At 41.7% G+C, this 21,938-nt stretch overlaps 2 protein-coding genes across 7 annotated transcripts in view; one reads left to right on the top strand and one right to left on the bottom strand.

Moving 5' to 3' along the window:
- Positions 1–21,938, top strand: part of MCM9 (minichromosome maintenance 9 homologous recombination repair factor) — a 45,794-nt gene that overhangs the window by 17,956 nt on the left and 5,900 nt on the right. For 2 of the 6 annotated variants that reach the window (XM_038176792.2, XM_072036077.1), the window contains exons 8-11: positions 14,358–14,532; positions 16,179–16,381; positions 17,326–17,529; positions 18,973–19,055. In XM_038176792.2, coding sequence (XP_038032720.2) covers positions 14,358–14,532; positions 16,179–16,381; positions 17,326–17,529; positions 18,973–19,055 — 665 coding nt within the window. Of the gene's footprint in view, positions 1–5; positions 391–1,145; positions 2,340–3,801; positions 4,073–14,357; positions 14,533–16,178; positions 16,382–17,325; positions 17,530–18,972; positions 19,056–21,938 lie in introns of those variants that run through there. The other 4 variants (XM_072036078.1, XM_038176794.2, XM_072036079.1 and 1 more) reach the window with 4 other exon arrangements.
- On the bottom strand, positions 2,735–12,431 carry ASF1A (anti-silencing function 1A histone chaperone). The gene is made up of 4 exons (XM_027454639.3): positions 11,971–12,431; positions 9,578–9,693; positions 5,179–5,355; positions 2,735–3,210 (listed from the first exon to the last, which is right to left on the bottom strand). Exons 1-4 carry the CDS (start codon positions 12,077–12,079, stop codon positions 2,998–3,000), a joined length of 615 nt encoding a protein of 204 aa, XP_027310440.1. The 5' UTR covers positions 12,080–12,431; the 3' UTR covers positions 2,735–2,997.

Genomic DNA, 21,938 nt, shown 5'->3' on the forward strand with positions numbered 1-21,938 from the left:
CTGAGCTGTGATTTTTGCCAGGAAACAAGACGGTCAGAATACAGTTTATATGGACTGCTAAGATCCGGACAAGCTTGTAGATGACCTGCAAAGCATCCAGTCCTTCAAAGAGCACAGAAAGACAATTCATTTCACAAAGATCATGAGGTCCTCTCATAGTGGGTAAAGCTGCTCTTTTGCAGTTGCCACCTAGGACAGTATGGGCATTCTCCTTCCAGTAACTGGCGGGTCAGCTACGGACGTAGTGCGTGTATCAGGTAAGGTGGTGCTGCAGTCTGTTTCAGCATCATGCCATCTGGTCTAGCTGGAAGTTTATTGCATCCCTGAGTTCTCCTGTACAGTTGGCCTTTTCTTCTGCTAAACAGAACAATAAATCTTCTCTTTCTTGTTTCTTGGACTTAGCTGGCTTGCTGGGTGGTGTACTTTTGCTGACTGTATTTTGCAGTGGATTCTGCAATGGCAGAAATAGGGTTTGCTTCCATCACTTATCCAGCACATGTTTCTAAGAAGTATTTGTGCTACTCGTGGATGGATTCTAGTTATAACTTGTACTTGATCCTGCTTTCACGTGAATCATCAGTAGGTACAAGTATTTGAAATACTATTACGATAGTTTTAGCTCGTCAGACTTCAGTAGCTTTCCAGCCTTTCAGCAGATGACTAAGTTACTTATGTTTACATTTAAGATATAACTTAGAGTTTTATAAATAGAACAGTAAAGGGCATGACAATCTCAAAAAGCCACTGGAGACCTTGATATGATTTTTTTTTTAAAAAGACCTTTTTAAAATGTTCACATAATTTCATAGAATCTATAATTTCATAGTATAGAGAGTGTTGCCCAAAGCCCCATCCAGCCTGGCCTTGAACACCTCCAGGGATGGGGTGTCCACAGCTTCTTTAAAGCCACTGCCCCTTGTCCTATCACTATCCTCTGAGACAAAGAGTCCCTCCCCAGCTTTCCTGTAGGCCCCTTCAGGCACTAGAAGGCCTCTACAAGGTCTCTCTCTGCAGAGCCTTCTTCAGGCTGAACAACCCCAGCTTGCTCAGCCTGTCTTTATAGGAGACATGCTCCATATCTTTGATCATCTTTGTGGCCCTCTTCTATAGACTTGTCCTAATACGTCCATGTCCTTCTTGCTCAGGGGGCTCCAGATCTGAGCACGGCACTCCAGGTGGGAGCCTCATGAAACCAGAGCAGAGAGGGAGAATCCCTTCCCTTGCCTTGCCAGCCATGCTACTTTTTGGTTTCAACCCTAAAGTTGAAACAAATGCTGGTTTTGGAGACTGATACAAATATTGGTGTTAACATTTGATGATTGTTAAATTGTGGTGGTAATGTAATCAAAATATTATTGCTAATCATATGTTTAAACAACTAGAGAGAGACTTTCAAGAGCACACTTCAGACTGAAGGTTCCACAGGCTTTCAGTACAACTTAGGCATTTGGCTACCATATGTTCTGCTGAGTTTCCACATAAGAAAGAAATGTATGCATGTACATTCACATCAGGTCCATCCTTCGCAATTTAAAAATATTATATGAAGACAATTTCACTAATGATGTGTAAAGACAGAAACACTAACTGCTTCGGACATCTTCATCCCTATTTGACGATGCTGGAAGTGAAGAGAAAGTATTCTATTTTTATTCAAAGCTATGCTGTCAAGTCATCATGAAGTGTACTTTTTTTTTTTTAAAGGGCTCAGAACCTACAAGGGTGCAGTCTGGGCAGTTACGAGTAACTATCAGAACAATATTCTTGTAATCTGACACGACAGATTACAATCTTAAGTGCATACATAGTCACAGTAAACATAAGGCTGACAAGGATTGGAAGGAATACCAAAATTGTTAATGTCATAACAGTGTCTTTAAGTTTTTACAATTTACTGCCTCATTTTTTTTTTGTCTTCAAAGATGCCTCAGGTAATAGAGAGTGTCTCACTGCAAGCCCTTCAGGGCAGGCCATGAATTCTTGAGTACGCAGCGCCTGCCACAGCAGAGTTCAAATCTTCATTTATACCAGTGCATAGTGTTGCCTTAGAGGGCAGAGAGAAAACTCAAGTGATTTAGATTCCAAACATTTCAGAAAACTGAAAGAAAACATCAAAACTCCTTACTAGTTGAAAAGACTTCAAGAATAGAGCATACTTGAAAAATTAATGTATGAACCAGCATTGTACATAACAATATTGCAGAAGTACAGTTCGGAGGGTTACTTATACTATTCCTTTTGACACTCAAGTTTTCTAATAATTGCTTTAATCTTTCCACCCAGTTGTGCACAGCTGACTGAAAAAAAAAAAAGTTCTTTGCTGAAATACCCACCTAAATTCACATGAAACACTGTCCTTAACAAACCAGTCTGACTAGCAGCAGGAGATTAAAAAAAGAAAAAAAAGTCCTAAAATCTGAGATAGCAGATGGTAAATTTCAAACTGCATGCTTTAAGTAACAAGTATGTGCTTTGAAATGAAAAAACTTGCACCTAAAATTATACCGTGCTGTCTGCTTTCACAGAAAGAGGACTTTTTTTTTTAAGAGCACTTTTTTCTTTGCACTTCATCTAATGACAGCTTTGTTCTTCAGCTGCTATTAAAGGGCACTTTATATTTGGCAATCTGGATATCAGAGATGAGGACACAGCATTATTGCTTCATTTTGCCTGAATATTTTAACTTTCCATTTTTTAGCTTTCAACAGTGCTAACAAAGTAAAGGGGGAAGGGGGAAGAATACGTATACTTTAATCAGGTTTGGGTTAGACCAAACAGAATAACACATTAGAGAAAAAAGCAATTACTTAAAAATAGTTGTATTTATATTCCACAATTTGCTCAAATACTGTTTTTTCTTTATAAACTTTCTACAGGATGTTTTAAAACAAGTTCTTCACATTGCTCGTCAACTATGTACTTATGGAATTTGAGGGAAATAGTTCTGGTTGTTTTTACAGTTTAACACATGTACAGTACCAAAACGATGGTGGTTAGTCACATGCAGTCCATATGAGATTCTAACATAACATTTAATGAATTTTCTGATGTTGACCACCCCTTTGATGCTGAAGGTAACGCATCTGTAGAAAGCAGGGACTGTAGATTTGGGTTACTGCTCTCTGCATCTTCCAGTTTTTCAGTGTTGTCCTCCCAATTTATGTGGAATCTTGTGACTCGGGGATTAGATGCCAAAATATTCCTTTGAAGCTGGGTGGGAAGAAAAGATAAATTATGTGGTGTACATAGCAAACTGGACTTCATGTGCATATGGATTTCTTTCATTTTACTCCTGTAGCCTTGTATGTCTAAAATAATATTAAAAATTCATGTGATTGTGAATCTATAGCTATTACATATGGATCAGAAATATGCTTACAGAAACACACCACTAGTTCATTTACTCTAATATCCTACTCAGCAAAATAAAAACATCCTGTCTAGAAAGCAGTTAACTGTCCTATGCATTCAAGACTATACTAGAACCTTGCAAGTAAAGTGCAAGGGTTTTACCTTAGCCAGCACTTAATAAAGCAAATGACTATCCCCAGAACAATTTTGCAACCTACAGGAGTTCATAAAATTCTGCATCAATTTCATGGTGCTGGCAACAACTCTACCATTTCCCTCAACTGTCTGTCCTTATGAAGATTAAAACCTTTCTTTATATTAAATGACTATGCATTAGATTCATTTTACTATCTGAATTTTAATTTGTCTACTTCAAATATTAAATTGAGAACATTACTTAGATTTGGCAGTTGACATGCCTAGACACTAGTCATGTATTTTGTTCTTTAGGCTGGCCTTCATTTTTCTTGAAAGAAGTGTTCCATCTGCTTATGTGTGCAGCAAAAAAGAAGATGCTCATTTTTTCTGAATTTATCACCATTTCAAAATAATGCACAGTTAACTCCAAAGGATGGCAAATTATGGCCACTTGTTATTAAAGCTGAGACTGGTCACAGGAAAGTGACCAGAAGTGCTGATTTCATTCCTTGAGAAAGTGTGCCCCCATTAAATATTTTCCCACCCCTTATACAAGCTAACAAAATCTAACAAGATCATTTTTTTTGAGCCTAGTAAGTCTGTTTCCTGTCAATTGCAATTCAATATGCTTAATAACCTTAGTCAAATTAAGAACTTGTACAAATACATGATCACTGTAGCTGTTCTTGTTTATATAAAAACTGCTTCTATGAAAAAACAGAATAACAAGTAGTTCTAAACTGTTCAAAACAGAACAAGAAGTAGTTCTAGGCGTTTCTAAATTCAACTGCTTAAAGAAAGTTAACATTCTGGCATTCAGGTGAAAAAAAAAAAAAAAAGAATGAGTTCAACAGCATAAGAAAAAAAGAAAGGAACAGATCATAATTCTAAGAGTCCTCAAAAATTAACCATGATTTTGAATTTTGAGAATGTACTAAGCATCTGAATCTTGAAAATTAAGTTAGGCATAGTAAAAATTAGCAGCTTAAAAAAAAAAAACAACAACAATTTAGATATCAATTCAGTTTAGTTACATTTTAAGATTGGTTTCAGGGACTATGGGGATTATCTCTGTACTAGTCATTACAGTACAACCATTATTCCACTCAGTTCTTCATGTAACTGGTTATCTAACTCATGCAAACTTGAGAAGCAACCAATTTTTTTTTTTTTTTTACCATCACAAAACTCTGGAACATGAGCATGTACACATAACATCTCGTAAAGAGAACCCAGAAATGGACCCCAAATCCATAAGAGCTTCCATGAAAGCAAACCAGGATGCTACATGGAAGTTTATTAGTTTGTGCAGGAATCTGCCTGCATGCGCTGTTTCTCAGGGTTTTGACTGACTAGTTTTTGTTAATTGATCTTCCTCCTCAGGAGGATTTGGAACCTAATACTTTATTTCACGTCTAATTTTAACTCTACACCTCATTCACTTTTATTTTTTTTTTTTAAACCATTAAAAAAATGTCTGTTTTTAAACTTTAACTACAAATTTCCTTGATCAAGTTGTCCATTGATTGGATCCAGTCATCTGGCCTGCTGTAACAAGGCTACCCATCTTCTCTCCTTTCATAGAGAAGTTGTTCTTCACTTTCTGTTTTGCAGAACTGTAGGTCTTTCTTAAAAATCCCTTTGTATAAGCGTACCTTTGATACACGTCTAGAATAGAAGGTGCCTTACCTTAGAAAAGTCTGGCTTTACTGGTGGATTCTCTCTCAGTTCTGTTTCAGTATATTCATTGTTTACATAGTAGCCGACTCTAATAAATTCTTGACCTCGGTAAGTGCATGTAATTAGCACAACTGTTACGCCTACTGCATCTGCATCTGGAATAAGCCCTGGGTTAGGTGCATCAGCCTAGACATGAAAGGGAAAGATCGATTAAAATAAAATCAATACCACATACCTATCTGGCAGAAGAATCTGAAATAGCTTGTCCTAGCAGCTGAGTAGTGACTGTATGCAAATTTGAAAGGTTTCTCCATGTTAACCAGAAAATATACCTGCTTTTACAAAAACATCAACCCTGAATTTAGGGCACCATCTTCTACAGGCAGAATTAGTTTGAACACAGTAATGTTGTGCTGACATTTCTCCTGGGTGATCAGACAGCTTTGATCCCAAACTGCTTTTAAATACATGATTAGCTGAACAAGCGTGCCAACACCTCTCCAGTTCCATGGTGCTGCTGTTCTCCAGCCCCTCGTAGTAATCGAGCAAAACTTTTCATACCTCTTCGGTTGAATTGATCTGTCTGTTTTTAACAAGACTAAACCTTTAAAAATACAGGCTAATTCAGACTTCAGCAAGAAGAGGAGGGACAGGCTACGGTGATGTTTGAGCTGTCTAGGAAAGGAATAAACGGCTCTGTCTCATCTGCTGCCATGTGCCCGTATTTCCTCAATTGCATGCAATTAAATGCATCATCACTGAGAGACATGACATTTTCAGCCAGTACACAGTCCTAATTAATAGGCAACTCTTACGATCTCCCTTATATCCTTACTCACCGTGGCACTGCAATTATTAATAATCAATAGAATTTGCCTCACCAGATGTGGCTCACATCAGTCTCTTAATGTTTTGTAACTAAACATTTGTTGATGGAACATGGTGCCTCATTCTGCTCTCAGACTCAAAGTAGCAGCAATCTAAGCATAAATGAAACAGCCTCATATTTACAACTTTGCATGAAAAATCTGAAGCTGATAACAAACACCTTTGTTCCAAGCATAAATTAGTTATTAGCAACGTATGTTAGAGTGGTTCAGATGTGTTGAATCCTGCCTTAGGACAGAGAGTGAATGGGATTCTTGCTGTCCCTCTTATCCCTGTTTTTCTCCAGTATGTATATGCTCTAGCACTACAAAATTCAGGAGCTAGTAGTCATGCATCATTGACTTCTGCTCTTTGCTACTTCAATCCTGAGCCTTCAAACCACTCTAGCTTTTCATAAGAAGCTGTAGGCACTCTGCAGAACAATTAAATGAATCAGACCTCTCAGGTACAAATATACTGGGGGGAGGAAAGCAACCAGGCAATCAGGTAGAACACTCCTTCCTCCAGCCCTGAAGGGAAGAGAAAGTGACCAAATAGCTTTGCAACTTGTACAGGGCAATGGAAAATATGGCCAAGGAACTGGAGAAATATAGAAGCTCCACAAAAATACAAGAACTGCCAATACATGAAATCGCTATTTCAAATCAGCAGTCTTGTTTGAACAGTGCCCAGGGCGATGTGATTACTTAAAATTCCAGTAGGCAGTTACAGAGTAATATTTTGCAAAAAGGACATCCTTCCATTTAACTCCCTGTGAAACACAGCTCATACCCTAATATGGGATTTTAGCTCTCCCAGGCTTCTTCCACTGTCACTTCATGTCCTGTAATATGCTATGATACAGCTGTGAACCTGCAGAAATCCTGTTTTAATCCTACTTTGCTGTTGAGCAGCAAAGGCATTGAACATGGTTTCAAAGAAAATGTTTTCTCAAATTTTTAACTTCCTGCCCTAGATGTAAAACCTCCTGATTCCACAAGGAACTGGTGAACATGCACAGGTTAGGGGGGAAGAGAAGACATTGATATGACCAAGTGGTGAGGAGTTGCAAACATATACTGTGGTAGGCCACCAGCTTAGTATGCCAAAATTACTTAAGAAATTTATGAAATCACTCAAGATATACATTGAGTTACCTTGCTTTTCTACATAACACATAACTATTAGTACAGAGTAGCTAAATTAGTGTAAGGTCATATCCCCACTTCAAGACTGTAAATTATTTGTGTGCCTATATTCTCAAAAAGAAGCTCCTGAGAATTTATTACAAATCCTCTGGAGCATGGAGAAAAAAAATCGTGTTTCATTACTTATATATTGTGCAAGTCTGATAAGCACAATAACTTTTCCATCTTCCTGTATGTAAGGCTGACTTCCCAACATGATGCACAGCCTCTCCTCAGAATTTTATCTGTGTGACACTCCATTTTACTTGCTGTTTCAGCCATTTTCATCTTAAGAAAAATCTACAGCATAATACTAACAAAGTTTTATACATCTCTACAAGAAGTTCTTCTCTGTGCTCATTGGTGAACACAGTATCTTTTTTTTTTTCTACTACATGTATACACCTCCTGCAGTTCTACACTTTGTCCCATCCTGGCATTCCCCTGCCAGTTCCCTCCACCTGCCAGGCAGTTTCAGTTTGATGAATAAAGTAGCTCAAGCTGGCAGCAAAGGGTTATTAGAGCACTTTGGCTTTTGGTAGTCTCTTACGTACACATTAGCCAGGTCCTACCCTCACTTGAAATCCAGGGCTTTTGAAGTTTAATATACTTAGACCAACAGTACACCCATAAGAAAAAGGATAGTTTATTAAAAGGCAGTAGGAGTACTCAATCTAAGCCAAATCTGTACATACCTACTCCTACTTTTGCTGTAATGTCATCCCTAACTATGATATAATGGATACGAGTCTATCCTGCAGAAACTGCAAGTCCAGTAAATTTTATTTTCAAGGTCTTCCTGTATCACACAACCAAAACATGCCTTTTGAGGCACCTGCCTTCCGCTCCTTCCCATTACTATCAGCAGTGCATCTTTGAGATTGAGAATAGTGTCTCATTTAAACTAGAGATGGAAACGCCAGCTGGTATCTCTCGATCTACCACTACAAAGTAGCCCATTCTGGGGGTGATAGAGGATCACCTGGTTCTGACCAATTAATGCTACAGGATGAAATTGCTCAATAATGCAAGTACTGTTAATAAATGATGCATTTGTTATCTATCTGCTTCATTTCTAGCATGGGAAAAATTAAGCCCAGCTCCAAAAGCAGAGTGAAATATTTCAAGGCTGATTTGCACATGTGGTTAATAAACATAACCTCCAGCCTGACCTTATGTCTTTAGCCTGTCCTGTGAGGGGAAAAAAAAGTTCTATTCAGAAGTTCCAAATGTTTTCTGAACCTTCTAAATAATTGGGACTTACAGTAACAATTAGGATGCCTAACAAACTTTGTTATCATTTTAAAGCAGTTATAGTAACTCTGATAAGTAAGAAAATGTGTTCGTTTGAGTTATTTTTGAAGAAGATGCTCATACTTCAGTATGTATTTGCCATTAATTAGTTGAGTGAATTTATAATGTTTGGGAAAGTGGCAAGGTTCATAAACAAAAAGCTGTTCTCATTTTCAGTCTGATTTTTCTGTGGATGGATTTTGCTCTCAGTTTACAAGAGAGACACTAGTATTTGATAAACAGGGGGAAAAAAGTGAGCTGAATCAGTGTTTTGATTAAAAACAATTTCCATAAAAATTCAGACAAGTTTAGTTTTTCCCCTCTGGTTGATCTAACCAGAGTAGAACAGTAAGCCATCTTGGTGCTCCTCTTTCCTTGTTTTCCTTCCCTCAAGTATTCCTTCTTAGTAACTTGTGGCTTTAACAGCAGCGTATTGCCACACGCTCCAGAGATTGTGGGACAGTCTTTATCTAACCACTCATGTCCGGGATGTCTGCTATCTACAACTGGAATTCTGTCTTATTGTACAAATTGCTGTACTGCGTTGTGACTTAACATGCATAGCCAGACATCATGGCTGAACATTTATCTGGCCAAACAGAAATGAATTCTTGACTACTCCGGCACAGGTTCACAATGAATTTGTTCACCTTCTTCTGTTGATGTTGTCTACATTAACCTAGTGCCCCTGACCGTCTGAAACCGTCACCAATTGCTGTAGAGCTAAGCCCAGTGATGTTAGCATACACCAGGTAACTGACAGTCCCAGTTAGGGAGTGGTCCAGAATAGATTTATGAACTAGACTTGTCAAAATTATCACTAGCTACAGAGCCATGCCTTATATCACTCTAATTATTGATAGCACATGTGAAAATATTACCATGGAAATATCAGGGGCAAAAAACAGCTAATGAGAAGTAAGCTGTATCATACATGAAGAGCTGACTGAAATTCCTTCTAGCTTAGCATTATTTTTAAGTGCCTCTTTATATGATGCAGTCATCATTAGACATCAAATTAGCACAAACAACTCTTTCAGGAACAGTTACGTGAAGCTTACCTGAAATACAAACATGTGTCTGCCTGCAGGAACGGGTCCTACTAAAACGGAGTCTAACACTTGGTCATACTCTTCACTTTCAGCTGAACCCACATAAATTATTTTCCATTCCAAGTCTGCAGTAAAACAAAAATAAAAAAAAAAAAACACAATTGTTTATCATTACAGTTAAGCATCTTCCACTCTTGACTGCACAGAGTTTTACTTAACCTAAAATTGCTTCTTTGGCAACTAGCATAAAGGGACAGGGACCAACCTTCACTTGGGAAATTTATTGATTCTCACCCCAGTCCTCATGATCTGGATCATCCCACTGTCTTCCTCTATTCAGTCTCTACTGCAGGATTCCCTCTATTTTCATAGCCAGGTTTATTTACAAATTTCATACAGAGGACAGGGCCCATTTACTTGTTGGGAGCAGCGTTCAGAATGTCCTTGGCCTGTCCCCAGAGGCATACAGGTTGGGACAATGCCTATACAACCCTATACAGCAGGGCACACCTTGAGTATTGAATCAGCTCCCCCTCAGAAGTTCCCCCCTTCCACAAATATACTTCACAGCTGTTACACCAATCACATAAAGCAGTTAATTGAATAATGAAATCCATTGAGTAAGCACCAGCCACACTAACTTTGTGCCTCCATTCCTCCACGTGTGCAAGCTGTGTAACCTGAGAAGTATATAAAATCATAATAGCATGAATTGATCTAATTTACACTGATGATATTGGTGTTTGAATTTTATCCTGGAATAGAATCCCAGGTAGGAGAATCAAACAACCACAAACCCATGTGCAAAATGTAGCATTTCACTTCTTAAAACAACCCGCCAAAATCAAACATTTCTTACAACTGATACGTATTTTTTCTAATGCACCCTGGTCACCACAGGTGCTTGAAAGATGAAGCTGCAAATTAGCATTCATTACTTCTTCCTGGGCCAGCTTTTCACTTTAATTTCTTGATTTAAAAACATATGCGTAACCACACCTGTATAAAACTAACCTGAGAATAGAGATTATTATTTTTAAACAAGAGGAAAAGAAAAGAAGGTTGTCATTATGGAATACTGTAACTGAAGTTATTGTTTGTTTTTTTTTGTAAGGAATCTGTTGCTTAAAACAGTGCCTTAAAATGGATATATTTCTTTTTTCTCCTTACGAGCAATGCCCTGATTGTGTATGCAAAAGCACTATCCTGTATACAAATGCATTTATGTTTTCAGTATTCTTAGCAAAACTTGAAGGTCTACATTATGGTTTCTTGATGCAGGACTAGAACTTAAGCAGAGGAAGAACTAACGCGTTAACAAAACTTGGCTGCTTTAGGATTGCAGTTGTTTTTCCTCAATAATGAGATCTTACCATGTTCAACATGCAGGTTTTGGGGTTCTAAGTAGCATACATTAACAGGGCCCAGGAAGTGGTTTTATTCCTTGTACAGCACAGCACGATCGGCCAGGTGCTGTATCAGAGGTGTTATTTACCTTGTAGGCACCTTATGCTAGCTCCTGTGGGCACTGCAGGCTGCTTGTCCGGGCCAGTTAGTGACCGCTTTTGTCATACCTGGTGCCTTGGACAGGTATAAGAACTGAAGACTTAAACTTAAAGGGGTTGGGGGGGCTAAACTGAGGAAATTGAAGCCGGGTGGTACACAGGGCTGGCTGAAACAGCACAGCAGCCTACCAGCACGGGAAGGCTAAGGCAGCGGCAGCAGCTTTTAAAAACAAGATTAAACTAGATTTAAACGCGAAGGCCGGGCCCTGCTAAGGGCACCGCGCGGCACCGGAGGGCCCTGGCGGTGTGGCTTCGTGAAGCCGCTGCCGGCAGGAGGGCGGCAGCACCGCCCCCCCCGTGCCGCCCGCTCCCTGCAGCCGCGGCCGGGCCTCGCCCCGCGCCCGCCGCCGTTCGAAACTCCCGCCCGGGGGGCGCCGCGCGGCCTCTCGGGGCGGCGGGGCCGGGGCCGGGCCCTGCCGCCGGGCGGCGCTGCCGGGCCCCCGCCAGCCCGGCCCCAGCGGGGGCGCCCCCTCGGGGGTCAGCGGCAACTTCGGAGCCGCTCCCAGCAGCGCGGGGAGCCCCCCCCCAACCCGCACCCAGCGCCAGGCCCCCGCCGCCCGCCCGCCTTCCCCCCCCCCCCCACTCCCCGCTCCGGCACACAAAGCTGGCAACATGGCTCCCTCCCCTCACAACTTCCTCGCAACTTGCAGCCGGCCTCGGCGGCCCCGGCGCGGCGCGCAGGGCCGGGCTCAGCCCGAAACTTCCCCCAGCGGGCCCGGCCGCGGCCGGCTGCGAAGCGAAGCCCCCCCACACCCCCTCCCCGCCCCGGTGGGGGGCGCGGGGCCTGGGCGAAGTTGAAGCCTGGGCCGGCGGGCCGGGGGGGGGGGCCGCGCTCACCTTCCGACAGGTCCTCGATGCACTCGAACGTGATCTCGAACTGGAACGGGTTGTAGAAGGGAGAGGGGTTGTCCAGCACCACTACATTGTTCACCTGAACCTTGGCCATATTTCAGGAGAAAAAAAAATAAAAAAAAAAAAACACACAACAAAAACAACCCGCGAACAATAGGCAGAGCGCCTCGGCGCCGCGCCGCCAAGTCCAGCAGCGCCTCGGGGGCTCCGCCGCGCGGCCGGCCCGGCGCCCCCCCCTGCCCGAGGCTGCGGAGCCGCGACTTGAGCAAACTTTTCCGGCCGCCCCCCGGCTCCGCGCCTTTATTTACACCGGCGGCGCTGGGCGCCCTGCGCGGCGGGCTCCCCGCTGCAGCCCATTCTGCCCTGCTCGCCGCCAGCGCCCGCCCCGATTGGCCGCCCGCCGGCCCAGGGCCCTCCTTCCCCTCCTTCCCCGCTCCCTCCTCCAAGATGGGCTCCGCTCCCCGCCGCTCCCCGCCCCGCCGCGCCCCCGCCCGGCCACCGGCCGCAAACGCCCCGCGCCCGGGCGGGGCCGCCCCCGGCACGGCCGAGCCGGGCGGAGCCGAGCCCGGCCCCGCCGAGCCCCCGCCCGCCCGGCTCAGCGGCACCCGCCATGTGGCGGCGTGCCCCCGGCCGCTTTCCCCTCCAGGGCTTCACCCCATGCGCTGGGCTCGGATGTCCCCCAGCCTTCCAGGCGCTGTGTCCCCGGGTCTCCGCCGTGGGGCTCGCCCGCCAGCAGCGCGGCGCTGTGGCTTCATGGCTGGGTTCATTCCGGGTGCCCCCCGGGCTGAGGGGGCTGCCCCGCCGCCTGCTGCTGGCCCCCGCCGAGGTGTCCGGGCTGCCGCGGAGCCCCCCCGTGCCCAGCCCGGTGTGGAGGGGCGAGGCGGGCCGCGATGCTCGCCCCCGAGCCGCAGGAGGCCCGCGGAGGAGCCATCTTGTGGCGGCGTGCCCAGGGGATGGCAGAGGCGACATGGCACCGGGCTGCCTCCGGGGCGGGGAGCCGGCGCTGCCCCAAGCTGGGGGGATATTGGGGGGATGGGGGGGTGGTAGGTGTGTTTTCCTCACGCTAAGAGGAGATTCTGTGTGGAAATAAAAATATCAGACTCTGTGCATGTCTGCGGGGAGCCCTTGAGTGTGGTGGAATAGGCGCAGCAGGAGGGGCTGAAGGAGACATCTGCCTGCCTGGGAGCGCAGAGCCTCGCGGGCAGAGCGAGAGCGGTGCTGAGGCACAGAGACCTTGGCCTCCAGCAACTCCCCAGGCCAACCCCAGGTTTGGAAAGGAGCTGACACCTTTGTGTTCACAAACAGGTGTATTTGAAGGGAAATGTCATCACCCTTGCCTGGTCTGTTGCTCACTGTACATTTTTATAACATTCTCTACACAACACAAGGCTATGCTGGACAGTGGAAGAGATCCCCCACACCAAGCTAAAATGCGTGTTATCAGGAAACACATTTCCAGTAACTCTTGGCTGACTGTTTGGGAGCAAACACCGGCTGTGGTGATCTGCATGGAGATGAGAAAGCAGCAGCGCTTGCCTCTGGGCTGCCCGGGCCAGGGGAGGTTTTGGGTGGTGGGATCCTTCCCTGGGCAAGTTCTGCTGTAGCATTCCGGGAAATTTTAGGCTGGTCGCAGCTTGTCAACTGCTAGGATATTTTGAGCCGAGCACTGTGGAGTGAAAAAGAAGGGCTAAAGATAGAGAAAAGGCTGGGGAAGAGGGAACAGAAAGATTGAGAAGAGCTGCACGGCCTTGATAAAAAGTGGCCGTTCTCACAGCTGCGAGATGTTCCTGACCTGCCGTGCTCCTGCTGCTGTGTCACATGGAGATTTGCTAATGCCTGCTGGGAACTTTTTTTTTTTTTTTTAAATTTCATTTTTTTACTTTTTTAATCTCATTTTAGCTTAGTGTGAAATCTCAAAAAGAAAAAAAAGGATATTTTGAAATACTTTTTTTCACCAGCTTTGTTTTGCGGCTCCCGAATGTTTGTTTATTTTGACGGCTGATGGGGAAGGACATGTCTATTCTGTAATTTAGCAGTCTCCACATTTGCCCACTTTTCAATTTGATTTAGCAGATTTGGTTTTTGTTCCCTAATCACTTTTGTTCATTTATCGATGCCCTAAAAGAAGTAATTACTAAATTTGGAAGGCTTAACAGAATCTGCTCCGCAGACCCAGGCTCGCTTGCCTAACACTAGTGGGATTTCTTACCAGTAGGTGTGAAGCGAGATGCATGGTAGAGGTATGTGGTGGAGCTAACCTGCTGTTTTGCCTTCTGCCTGTGGCACGAGCCAGTGTGCCGAGTCCCGTTCTTTCACTCCGGCGCACTCCTGCAGTTCAAGGGAAAGACTGACCGGAGCAATTGATTCTTCAGGTTTGACAGTGACTGCTGTGAAGGACTGTGGGGAGTGGAACTTGGAAGCTGGTGCGCTGGTGCTTGCAGATAGCGGCCTGTGTTGCATTGATGAGTTCAACAGTATCAAAGAGCATGACAGAACCAGTATCCATGAAGCAATGGAGCAACAAACCATCAGCGTAGCAAAGGCAGGGTAAGTGGCATGTTAAGGCGTGTGACAAAATAACATGCTTCTCTTGCACTTACAGGTTGGTGGGAGGTTTGTCATGCTGACTAAAAATAGCTGTTTTCTTTGTTGTACTGCATAGTTTTGTTCTCAATGGTATTTGTAGACTAGGTGAGCCAGCGTTTCAAAGGGCAGTGCAATGGACCTGAGGTTGCAAGCAACCAGAATGAAGCCATGCTCACTGCTGGGTTTTCAGTCTGCCACTGCCCTTAGGCAAGGGTACTTTCCTAAGAATCGTAGAATCATTAAGGTTGGAAAAGCTCTCCAAGATCATCTGGTCCAACCACCCCCGTACCACCAATGTCACCCACTAAACCATGTCCCTAAGCACAACGTCCAACCTTTCCTTGAACACCCGCAGGGACGATGACTCCACCACCGCCCTGGGCAACCCGTTCCAATGCCTGACCACTCTTTCCAAAAAGAAAAGTCTCCTCATTTCCAACCTGAACCTCCTCTTTGTGTTCTTTTTTTTTTTTTTTGTCACATGGTGAGAGCCACCATAATAATTGTATGTGAAATGAGGAATTTCACAAGGAACTCAGAAAGCAGGACTTTGTTTCTCCAAATTCCAGTAATACCGGACAGTAACAAAATAAGACCAAATAATTTCTAGGCTACCCAGTCTTATATGTTGGGTGTGACGTGACCATAAATTCCTGCTTACTTTCACGTCCTCATTTTTTTTCTATACTAGAACGTACTCAAATCTCTTATTTTTTTTTTCCCCTGCCAGTTTGATCTCTGAGCTCTAATGTCACTCTCTCAGCCACATGCAGCTCTCGTCCAGGCCCAAATCATATCCTGACTGGTATTACCAAAGTCTCTGCTACCCAAAAGGCATCATCCTTTCCACATTCCTCCTTGTCACCTTCCACCCTGCTCTTCCTCCCATCACATCTTCTTCCTCTCAGTTACAGAACAATTTCGGACACGAGGCAGCAGTTAACTCTGGAGCTGACTAGAAATAGCTTGGTGACAAACCAAAGTTAGAATACTGCTGCTGCCTTAACTGAAGCGATTGCGTTTGGACTACTAGAATAAAAATAATCTCCCCACATCTAAAAACACACACCAGGATAGCATAATTAAGAGGAAAAAATGTCAATTTCCTTGAGAAACAGATGATATGGCTGCCATCATTGGATGGTTGGGCTAATATCTGCAAGATGACTCTACACAGGAGTAAAACATACCCGTATGTTACATTTCATTTTACTTTCTGAAATTTTGAATTAAGCTAAAATGTTACTTTTCATCGTGAAAAAAATCTATTTATACTGTATGAATCAGCAAAGTAGCATTTGTTTCTGAAAAGCAAGATTAGTTTTATTCAGCTAAGGATGTACCTGAATATAAAGATTACTTGTGGGAATATTACCTAGCTACTTTTGGTGTCCCGAGTACTGTCTTTCTGTCTAGTTGCTATTCTCTGACTGAGAAATGCTTGATATATAATATCTATTAATAAAATGCATATAATTTAGCTCGTATGCTCTTTAAATGTAAGATGTACTCTTTATAACATAAAACCATGATAATTGTTGTTAACACTTTGGAGTCATTTCCTCGATCCAGCTCAATTCAGCTGTAATGTTCATATTTTTCTCTAGCTTGGTATGCAAGCTTAATACAAGGACAACAATACTGGCAGCAACAAACCCCAAAGGTCATTATGACCCTAACGAGTCTGTCTCCGTCAACATAGCTCTTGGCAGTCCCCTGCTGAGCAGATTTGACCTGGTCTTAGTATTGTTAGATACAAAGAATGAGGAGTGGGACCGCATCATTTCATCTTTCATCTTGCAAAATAAAGGTATGAGTTTGTTGTTTTTTTTTTCCAATTTCCCCACCTTTCCATTTAGTTAGTTATTTTTCAGCCTTTCACACTAATCAGCATTTGCATGTTTACTGTGATAGTTGCCTGTGTCATGGTTGTCTTTTTAGCAGGAAAAAGATAGAGATCATTGGTTAATTAATAGGGGAGAGCTGTGAACACCATACCTTTACCTTTACTCTATGATCGTTTGCAAGAGATTTCGGCCCGGACTGCTTCGGCTTCCATGCTTGCATTACTCAATGCACAGATCCTACACGCAGTACCATTACATGCTGTCAATGAGAAGCTTAATTCAGACAGAACAAATTTGAGCTGTGTATGCTGCAGGGCCTGGAGAGCGCGTATTAGCGCTCTGCATGTGGAGCTGTGCGCTCTGGAATTAGGGAAGGCAGAGTGATTTGATTTTAACCTGCTTTAGGAACACGACTTTGATCCGCATTAGAGAAGTGGTTAGAGGAGACTTATTCAGCTAACTTCCTTACTTTTCTTTCCTTCCCAAAATGCTTCCCTGTAAAAAAAAAAATAAATGTTCACAATATGGCAGGTAGCCTTTGGCTTGTATAGAGTAGATAAAGACAGCCAGAGGAAGTGCATACGTTCGAGTGGCGTTTTATACTTTACACAGTATCAGAGCACTTGGTAATGGCTGTACCATCTGGTGGGCAGCGAGTCTGACAGCTCCTCTGTTCAAACTGCTGGAGGCTTTGCTGCGGATTTTGCTAGGGGAGGGACTGGATGTCATGTAACATTCCACACTGGAATTTGACCAAGTCTCTGAGGACTCATGTGCAGACACTCCAGTGTGCCCTGGAAATACAGTAGGAGGCATTTTACGTTCACCCATCTACTTAACAGGAATTCTTCAGAAAAAGCTTGATGTCTGTTGTTATAAAATTACTGACTAAGCAGTTGTTGCGCAGGTTGCCCTAGCAAATCAGAAAAGCTGTGGAGCATGGAAAAGATGAAAACCTACTTCTGCCTTATAAAAAGTATACAGCCCAAACTGTCTGATGAGAGCAACCTGATCCTCGTACGCTATTACCAAATGCAGCGTCAGAGTGACTGCCGAAATGCTGCCCGAACTACCATTCGCTTACTGGAGAGTTTGATACGCCTTGCGGAAGGTAAGGCCGGGACAACTTTATTTTTAGGCTAACAATTAACCTTTATGAAATGAGTAGATCAGGAGTATATTTATAACCAGTAAGCAGAGTAGCATTTTATCCATAGAGGTATGGATAGATGAACCTTGCATTGTTTGATCTTCATAATCTAAATAGACTTGGGGTTGGAGATTTGAATGTGGGAAAATGTGTTATGTTTAGATGATCAAAACCGGTTTTAATTTTGCCATTCTCACATTCATAATAAAAACTAAAGCCACTGGAAGAAATTACATTTGAGGAAAAAATTTCAGAAGTTACGTGCCTTTATGAAAAGCAAATCCCTGGATTCATTTTACTTTATTTGAGTCCTGGGTTGCCACTCCACGCAGCCTGAGGAAAGGTGTCAAGTATTTTGTTCTATCCTAAATTTAATATAACATAAAATACAACACATTTTTGTTCAAGTCTCTATCTCACAATAGGGACTGCAACATCTCCAACTCTAAACTCAAATCATATTTGACTTGAACAAAATCAAAGGAATTAGTAGGTCTCTCTCTTAATATGATTGTGTTTTCTAAAATGGCATATCAAGTATTTTCAGGATGAATTTAAAATAAAATCTTTTTTTTTTTTTTTTTTTTCCCCCTTTTTTATGCCAATCAGTAAGGTAGTGCTTTCTGCATCAGATGTTTATATTTTGGTCTCCATTTGGGGGGGAAAATTATTTAGGTGAAAGACATTATTAGCCTTTAGGGATTCACATGTTATTTATATGTTCAAGGTTTCTTCCATTCTTGTCTGTCACGTGGTTGGGTCTTCCAGCAGCACTTTGTTCTTCCAAACTATTACATAGATGGTATTAATTAAATTGCCTTTATTTTGCGGAGTAAGAACCATGTTTGCACAGCCAACTCTTCATGCAGTAAATTATTTGCATTACAACCATTTACAAAAAAACAGTTTTATTGTCTTAAGAAATGGAAGCAAGAAAAAATAAACTTTTGTAGAGAAAAATATGTTCTAGGCCACTTAGAAGAAATCAAATCTTTTCTGACCTATGATGAAAGTTATGCTTAATTTTTCACTTTTTGATGATGACATCTACCTATATAGATCGGGATGTTTTACATCACATTCTCTGTGATATCCAGCACATTTTTTAACTCTAGCATTTTGCGTATCTTTATTCAAACTGTCACAGTAACTGTAATCCAAAAGTTGCATTCTTTACTAGTAAAATTAAACCTTCCAGTTCCTCCTGAAATCGACACGAAAATCAAAAGGATTATATTGACGTTTGAGTTAGACCCATATACAAGCTTTTGAAGAGCTAAAAAAATTCGAAGAAATATCATCTCCCTTATAGTAAAAGCAAAACCAATCCAAACAAAACAAAGTAACCTTTTTGACCCTATTTGCACTTGCACTTACTTTCAGTGCCCACCTGTTTTTTTCTAGCTCATGCCCGGTTGATGTTTAGGGATACTGTGACTTTGGAAGATGCTGTGACGGTGGTATCGGTGATGGAATCTTCTATGCAGGTACGGTTTCTTGTAGACATTGCTGCAATAAGGGATTTATCATGTTGGTATGTTGCCAACTCCCTTCATCTCTTTGGGGAAGAGTTCACGCAATCATGGAAAGTAGGTAATCAGCGACTTCGACAAGTAATTTTTAGTCCATCTTGATAATTAAAATACTTAAAAGCAGGTTATAATGAAAAGTCTGGATTGATCATAAAGGAATAACATCTTTTTTTTAATAGACTCTGCAGTCTAAGTGGAGTTTTGTATACTCTTAGCTCTTAATAATCTACATTTTAAAGACCTTTTGAGCCAGCAGTTGTGTTTATATCACTATGTTTAATAACTTCTGACATTTTTTTCTTTTATGATGTTACCTTTTCACCCATTAACTAGGTACAAGAGGACCAAACAATTTTTATTTTTTCTGAGAAAGTTTCAAATAGTTGCCAAGAGCAATACTTTATTTTGCCATTAGATGATTTAAAACATGCTCTTGGTGATACTGAAACTCAGAGAACTTTTAGGACACTAATTTTACTCTGGAAGCCTTAAAAACTTAGTTGCTGTATGCTGAAACTGTGTATACCAATTATCACACAGATTTGTGTAATGTTTCCATGTAAAAAAAAAAAAAACATTAAAAAAAGTCTGAAAGCTAGATTTTTGTTTACTGTAGCATCATTAGGTTATTGAAAATAAGGAAAAGCAGCACATTTATAACAAGAAAAGGAATATGAATCTGGTAGAGGCTTTTTTAAATGGAAATGTGGAAAATAATGTAGATGACTATTACCTTAGATGGAATATTTTTAAGAGAAATAAATCTTAATGCTTTGAAATAGATAATAAAAATTACTATAAGCAGATTATCCAAAGTTTTGCATGTTGAGGTTCTTAACACTTCTGAATTACTTGGTTTTGGCTCTGTCTGAGATAGGGTACTCTACTGCACAGATGACTGGGCTGATCCAAACTGTCACATCCTATGTTTCTGTATGGTTTGATATGAATATATTCAGGTTAAAGCAATTTTATATGGTACCCACTAGCTCGAAGTAGCAGGTAGGCACTTGTGATCTACCTTGTTCTTTCAGTGGAAGTTGAGAGACTAATTGCAGTCAGTGCCACAAATAATCTACTGCACAGTGTTGCCTGTGGAATTTGTCTCAAAAATACTACAGGGTCTGACCTTATTAAGTAGAAGAAGATTATTTCGCTGTCTGCTGCAATTCATTTTGCACTATTTTGAAGAGCTCAGCTTTTCAGTGACAGCACTGCATCTAAGTTAACATAAGAAGCTCTAACACCACATCCTGTTGAAACAGCAGAAGATACTACATAAGTGTTCATTAACTGTAATTAAAACTGTAATTACCTAGAGTGAAATTTGATGGGACACCATTTCAAAGTAGTATGGTTTTGGGACATAAGAAACCTGAAATACTCAGATATTTTTTTCATAACAGGTCAAAAAGTGGAGACTGATGAATATATATTGTCATTTGTGTGTCACTACATCATCAGCAATAAATGTAAAAGAATTGTTTTACTATGGGTCACTTTCTCATATTTATTCAGCCCTCAAGGGATGCAGTGTTCATAACAATCATCTGTCTAATCAGTGTCAGTGAGAAATGTGCCTGTGTTATGACTGTAGAAGACTACCTGGGAGCAGTTGATATGCTTATCATATTTGCTCTATTAATCACTTTTTATGAGGGAATAGGTCAATGTGTTAATTTTTTCTAAGAATCTGCAAACTTGAGATCTGCTATTTAAGGCCAAATTTCGCTTTTGACCTGGAAAGTACAAAAGAATCGCTGAAATTCTTTTTGAAAGCAGTAACATATGTTTTATTAAAAAAAAAATAATAATAGAAGCAACATGGAAAGTTTATTTTCAGAAAGTGTTTCCTTCTCTAGAAGAAAATTGTTTTCTTCTATAGATTACATATTAATCTATAGATTACATTGTGTGTTTCCTGCCTAATTGTAGAATGCGTTGGAAATGAGGGAGAATCAGTGTTATTCTTGAAGGACTGGCTGCTACCTTTCAGCTTAGCAAACACTGTTTTAAATGCTGTCTTTCCAAACTAGGTTCTACCAAAAAAAAATTGTCATATTCTTGCCAGCGTAAAATCAAAGTTCACAGTTCTCAGGCCAGTATTCAGATACTTTACGTGATCCCTCTTGGGAAGGAGAGCTACCCATTTTTGTCACTGACATCGTTCATTGATTTTTGTTTGTTTTTTTGTTCTGTACTCTAATTCACCCTTATTTTTCTCAGAGAGAAAAAGGTCAGGGAGAGCAGGACATAATTGTATCCCATGGGCATATGCCTTGAGATACATGTTCCTTATTTCTTATATCAACAGTTAACGATACACCAAAAGCAGCTACCCCTTGTCAATGTTTGCATCAGTGTTTTATTATTTACTGTTCAAGTGCTGTTCTAAATATAGAATTCTCCATTTCTTCATGTACTTTTCTGTGGAATTCATTTCCGATCTATTTTAGTATTTCAGAAATATTAATTTATTTATCTTCATGCAGTCATTGTGAAGTGACAGGCTGGTACTACTCCTGTTCTATGACCTGGAGCTGGCATATGCAAGATCCTGAAGACATTATCCGCTGGAACACGTCCCATGAGAAATGGTTAGGGCCTTGGTTTCAGAGCAGGACAACTTTGAGTGTTTGAGCACATTCCCTGTTGATAGCAGTTTCCTTCTGTGAACACACGACATCAGGCTCCTAGTTATGAGTTTATTGCCTTTCAGAACCTTTGCTTAACTGGCTCCATCAAAATCACAAGAACTGGAACTTTGCATAGAGGTAGACTCCAGTTTTCCACGGCAGCTTTTAGCTGTCCTAACCAAGAGACCAGGCTTTACTTTCT

Source organism: Anas platyrhynchos, chromosome 3 (assembly GCF_047663525.1).
Source record: "Anas platyrhynchos isolate ZD024472 breed Pekin duck chromosome 3, IASCAAS_PekinDuck_T2T, whole genome shotgun sequence".
NCBI lineage: Eukaryota > Metazoa > Chordata > Aves > Anseriformes > Anatidae > Anas > Anas platyrhynchos.

Excerpts from the sequence above, each read along its gene's own strand:
- ASF1A (XM_027454639.3), bottom strand. The coding sequence starts at position 12,079 with ATGGCCAAGGTTCAGGTGAACAATGTAGTGGTGCTGGACAACCCCTCT. Across the intron at positions 5,356-9,577 it reads GACACATGTTTGTATTTCAG|GCTGATGCACCTAACCCAGG; the intron begins GTAAGCTTCACG and ends TTTCATGTCTAG. Across the intron at positions 3,211-5,178 it reads TAAAGCCAGACTTTTCTAAG|CTTCAAAGGAATATTTTGGC; the intron begins GTAAGGCACCTT and ends CTTCCCACCCAG.